The 6,043-nt window shown below is 43.7% G+C and overlaps 1 protein-coding gene across 1 annotated transcript in view; it reads left to right on the forward strand.

Moving 5' to 3' along the window:
* The window catches only part of OSTM1 (osteopetrosis associated transmembrane protein 1), a gene marked incomplete at its 5' end in the record, with an annotated part of 22,412 nt that overhangs the window by 8,803 nt on the left and 7,566 nt on the right, over positions 1-6,043 (forward strand). The window contains one exon of the mRNA XM_006029932.2: positions 2,173-2,270. Within this exon, the coding sequence (XP_006029994.1) occupies positions 2,173-2,270 (98 nt within the window). The remainder of the gene's footprint in view (positions 1-2,172; positions 2,271-6,043) is intronic.

The following is a 6,043-nucleotide window of genomic DNA, read 5'->3' on the forward strand; positions in this document are numbered from 1 at the left end:
TCCTGCCAAAAAAGTTGGTCTCCACTGAGTTAGAATACCTTGAACAGTGATAAATCCATTTCTAATCCCCTTATTTGTGTTCAATAGTATCTTGCTCCACAAGAAGTCCCTTTGACTTCATTAGTATGAGGAGGGGTTTCTAAATTTGGCCTTGAAATTTTTGGGTACTGAATCTGACTCCAGAACAGGCTGCTTGATTTTCTTTAATTGCTGCTGATGAGCACGTACTAGGGTGAAAATTTCCCTGGCAAAGGAGATGTGTCCCCTACGCTAAGAGCATCTTTACACGTGCTCTGGGATGCAGTGTGGGAGCACTTTAATTAGAGCGGCTCCGAGAAGTGATACTCCCCCTCTATGCAACTTTGGTCAGGCCGCAGTTGGAGTACTGTGTCCAGTACTGGGCGCCGCACTGCAGAAGGGATGTGGCCAGCCTGGAGAGGGTTCAGAGGAGGGCTACCCACTTGGTGAGAGGGCAGCAGGACAGGCCGTACGAGGAGAGACTGAAGGACCTGAACCTGTTCAGCCTCAGCAAGAGGAGGCTGAGGGGAGACCTGGTGGCTGCCTACAAACTCATCAGGGGAGATTAACCGCAAATAGGCAGAGAGCCCTTTTCTCCCCAGCACCACCTGGGGTGACAAGGAACAATGGTCATAAGCTGATGGAGAATAGGTTTAGGTTAGAGATCAGAAGGCAATATTTTACAGTTAGGGTGGCCAAAATCTGGAACCAGCTTCCCAGGGAAGTGGTCCTCACCCCTACCTTGGGCAAATTCAAGAGGAGGTTGGATGATCACCTGTCTGGGGTCTTGTGAACCCAGCATTCATTCCTGCCTGTGGCAGGGGGTCAGGTTAGATGATCTGTTCAGGTCCCTCCTGACCCTAGCTACCATGAAACTATGAACTGCTCTGATTAAAGCGCTTGCAGCGTCATATGTATTCAGTGTCCCACACTTCAAAATGGCATCAGGGTGCTTTAACTGAAGCTTGTTTGATGAGGTTTAGTTAAAGCGCCTCTGCCACCATTTCAAAGCTCAGGGACAGTGAATACATGTGATGTGGAGGCTGCTGGAGCATGCTAATTAGATTAATCAAGTTTGCATGGATGTGCGCTAATTAGCCCACATCAGAGCAGGCATGCTGTGCCCTAAGTGTGTAACAGAAGTGCAGTAGTAATAGTGTTGTAATAGCAGGTGTAAAAGTCTAGACCCAAATACTGCAAAGCCTTTGGGACTGCCACCAAGCACCCTGACAGCCTTAGGGAGGTTGCTATTAATTAGTAATTTAATACAGGGATGGGACTGGCTCCAGAAGAAATCCAAATTCAGATTTGCAGAGTGAAGCATATACTGCCTTCTGCCTTTTGTCCTTGAGCACCTAGCACTAGATCTGTTCCTGTATGCTGCAGTATTCCCTTACTTCCATCTTTTATGAAGGGTCCTGTTTGGGGTCTGCCAACCTGGATTGTGCTTTTTTTTTTTTTTTTTTACTGAAATCCTCAATCAAACCAACAGCTCTCATTTTCAAGTGTCTAGTATCAAGTCAGAGTATCAAGAGTAATATGATGTGGGGAGGGGAAAAGCAATACTTGAAGGGAATGGAGTAGGATAGGATTAAGGAGTGTTTCATGAGCTCTTTGCCACTTCCTCAAAAATAAGTGTGTATGTTATGCCCCTGCTTTGTGTGGGTCTGCTGAGCCTGTCTTTTCTGTAAGCCTAAATATTCCCAATGTTCCCCAGGTGGTTGCTGTTTCATTTACCCTCTTAAGACTTGTACTTATCTAGACAGTGGATGCTAATGCTGCTAGGCAAAGCCAGATTGGCAGGGTGAAAAATAAAAGTAGAGTCTTGTGTTGTCTCAAAGCCCAAAGATAGCTTGAATGCTCTCTTCAGAGTGTACTTGATGATAGTCTTCATCTTTCACTTAATCAAGGCCAATTAATTCTGAAATATATCCTAAATGAAGAGGGGAGTGCGAATGAGTTAGGACAGCAAGTCTGAGACATCAGCATAATAGTAACCAAATAAGGAGAACACAAAGCTGACTGGCTCTATCTTTTATAGTTGAGAGCTCTTATTGTTAAGGTGTAGAACCCAAGGGCTTGTTGGCAGTAGAAATTAGGATATCTTGATGTATGTGGTGTTTTTTTCTTTTCTTTTTTTTTATTTTTTGACAGATTGCTTGAAGAACAGCAGTGAAGGGCTATCAAATGCTACAATAGAGTTCCTGGACTTATTCAATAAAACACTGATGTGTTTTGAACATAACCTCCAGGTATTTATAGCATGTATTGAAGGTCAGAACTAAGTCCTCTTGTTGTATAGTAAAATCTTGTATATACAGCACGAACTGCAGGGGATACATACAGGAGAATACAATTCGCAAATGCTTAAGCAGTTTAAGCAGGTAGAATAATTATCTATAAAACGCAGATGTTTACAATTGAGAACATAAAATGCATTCTAATTGATGTTCACCTTGACTTCATTTTATATGTAATTACAGTGCTATTGCATATTAGAATTTCTAGATTCACAATAGTTGATAATTATATAGCAAGTCGCATCATCTCTGCATACAGCTAGTCACTTTACCTACCCATTGCTTTTTGGAATTGTTGTCTTGTGACTTCACAATCTGAGTTTCCAATTATTTGGTTGCAGTGCCTATTGGCCTGAAAGGGTCAACTACCTGGAACCATTTTTAAGAAGTTTTGTTTTTTTTTAACTAGAAAGTTATAAACAATTAGAATCTTTAAGTATTCCTTTTTTGTAAAATAAACTTGGGAATGCTCCTTGGAAAATGGCCCATAAGCGCATATTAAGTGCATCAAAATTAGAGAAATTATGGCAATTTAATCCTAAAATTAAATGAAAATGTTAGACGTATTCTCTGTAGTTTTATTAAGGAACCATTTGAAAGGAATGGTGCAACGTGTTTCAGATACTTAATATTAAGCATAAATTTCCTGTTGCAGAATAAACATGTACATGTAACATTGCAGCTGAATAACTCATGTTCCTGCATGCACCTCATATGAGTCACAAACAGCATTTTTTACCAAACTTGTTATACTGTCTTCTGTGGAACTTTGCCGGTAGTAAAGCCTTCTTCCCAAACTGTCATTTCTTTGCAAGTAAAATAATGCAGAATTATGGGAAACAATTTTTTTGCTTTAAAAGTTCTTAAAGTACATTAGCAAACAATTGGGTAATTGGGAACATTGAAACCTCTGGTTGTGATGGGTGTTACAATACCAGACTAAACTATTTATGTCCAATAGTTCCTGTAGAGTCATAGATGTTAGGGTCAGAAGGGACCTCAGTAGGTCATCAAGTCCGACCCCCTGCCCTGGGAAGGAAAGAGCTCTGGGGTCAGACAATCCTAGCTAGGTGCTTGTCCAGTCTCCTCTTGAAGATGCCCCAGGGTAGGGGAGAGCACCACCCCACTTGGAAGCCCATTCCAGATTCTGGCATCCCTTACTGTGAAAAAGTTCTTTCTAATGTCCAACCTAAATCTGCTCTCTGTCAATTTGTGGCCGTTGTTCCTAGTTACTCCAGGGGGTGCCCTAGTAAATAGAGCATCTCTTATTCCCCGCTGCCCTCCCCTGATGAATTTGTAGGCAGCCACAAGATCACCTCTCAGCCTTCTCTTGCGAAGGCTGGAGAGATTTAGGTCCCTCAGTCTCTCCTCATAGGGCCTTGCCTGCAGGCCTCTGACCATGCAGAGTGGCCCTCCTCTGAATCCTCCCAAGATTCTCAGCATCCCGCTTGAAGTGCAGCGCCTAAAACCCACAGCATGCTTATAGGCTCGGCAGTGCTATACTTGCTAGCACCACTGCGGAAAGAGACTTGGGGGGCATGATTGACCCCAAGATAAACATGAGCCAGCAATGTGATGTTGCAGCTGGTAAAGCAAACAAAACCCTGGCTTGCATCTACAGATGCTTCTCAGATAAATCTCAGGGTGTCATCTTCCCGCTGTAGTCGGCCTTGGTGAGGCCGCAGCTGAAGTACTGCATCCAGTTCTGAGCTCCACAATTCAAAAAGGATGTCGAGAAGCTTGAGAGAGTCCAGAGGAGAGCCACATGCATGATCAGAGGGCAAGAGAATAGGCCCTATGAAGAGAGGCTGAGAGCCATGGGACTCTTTAGTCTGGAAAAGCACAGGCTAAGGGGGGACCTGGTGGCCACCTACAAGTACACAAGGGGTGTTCATCAGGATCTGGGAGAACATCTGTTCACCAGTGTTGCAAGGAAAAACAAGGACCAACCATCATAAACTCTTACAAGACCGTTTTAGGCTGGACATAAGAAAAAATGTATTTACTGTCCAAGCCCCCAAGACCTGGAATAGGCTCCCTCCAGATGTGGTGCAGGCACCTTCTCTGGTCTTATTCAAGAAACACTTGGACGCTTATCTTGCTGGGGTCCTTTGAACCTAGCTGACTTCCTGCCCCTGGGGCAGGGGGCTGGACTTGATGATCTTCGAGGTCCCTTCCAGCCCTAACATCTATGAATCCTATTTCGTTCTGCCCATTTTTCCAACCTGTCCAGATCCGCCTGGATACATTCCCTACCCTCTGGTGTGTTAACTTTGCCCCATAATTTGGTATCGTCTGCGAACTTGGACAAGGTGCTCTCCACGCCCTTGTCCAAGTCACTGATGAAGACATTGAATAGCACCGGTCCAAGGACCAAGCCTTGTGGGACTCCACTGCCCACATCTTTCCGGGTCAATCTCGACCTATTCACCACCACTCTCTGGGTGCGACCCCTAAGCCAGTTTGCAACCCACCTGACCGTGCAATCGTCTGCATCACAGCCTGTCAGTTTATTTATGAGAACAGAATGAGATACTGTATCGAAGACCTTCTTAAAGTCTAGGGAGATGACCTCTACCTTGACTCCTGCATCTAAGCATTTTGTGACCTGATCATAAAAAGAAACAAGGTTAGTCAGGCAGGATCTATGTGCAGTTAATCTGTGCTGATTTCCTTTCAGCATTTTTTCCCCTGCTGGGCTCCCACAAATGGGATCCTTAATGATTTTTTTTCAGGAGTTTTCCCAAGGATAGAGTTGAGACTAACTGGCCTATAGTTTGCTGGTTCGGTCCTCTTCCCTTTCTTGAAAATAGGGGCCACGTTGGCACTTTTCCAGTCCCCTGGGACCATGAGTGCTCAAACAGCTATGCCAGCTGCTCTGCTATGACATTGGCCAATTCCTTCAGCACCCTTGGATGAAGTTCATCCGGGCCCACTGATCTGAACACATTTGAACACCACATTAATGCAAATACATATGTATTTGCATTAATGTTGAGATCTTCAATAACCACTAACTTGGCAACGGTGGCATCACAACATAAATGAACTGAGAAAAACGTAATATAGAAAGCATCTGTGCATTTTTAATAATTTGACAGCTTAAAAAAACCTCACAACAAATTTCTCTCTACACCTGTCATCTGTTCCCAGTACTTAGCATGTTTATGAAGGAAAAAATGATGCTGTCTCCTGTGTGTGTGGTGGGGGGGGAACTGAATTCTACCATAATTGACTTTTATCACTGTTGCTGTTCTGTCACTTCTTCCAAAAGGAATATTTCTGACACAACTTGGATAGCAAGCTTTTAATACTTACACCAGAAGATGGTGATTCTATTGACTTGTCATAATAGGTAGGAAAGAAGAAAGGAGCAAAGGATAGCATTTGTGTTCAGCCATTGTAGACTCAAATTTTAGTACCTGACTGAATTTCATGTTGCACTTAAGTTCACTTAACAAGGACCATGATGCCTTCTAGGACTTGTGACACAAAGGTCAGGATATATTGAGAGGTGTAAGGCATGAAAGGTAATTCTTTGCTCTCCTTGGCATTGGTGAGGCCTGGGTTGGAGTGCTGTGTTCACCACTCTTCAAGAAAGTTGTGGACAAATTGTTGAAAGTCCAGAGGAGAGTACTGTGAATAAGAAGGTTAGAAAACGTGATCTATGAGAAAAGGTGGAAGGGTCTGGGTTTGTTTCCTTTAGAAGAGAGGATACCGGGGGG

This window comes from Alligator sinensis, unplaced genomic scaffold (assembly GCF_000455745.1).
Source record: "Alligator sinensis unplaced genomic scaffold, ASM45574v1 scaffold962_1, whole genome shotgun sequence".
Lineage (NCBI taxonomy): Eukaryota > Metazoa > Chordata > Crocodylia > Alligatoridae > Alligator > Alligator sinensis.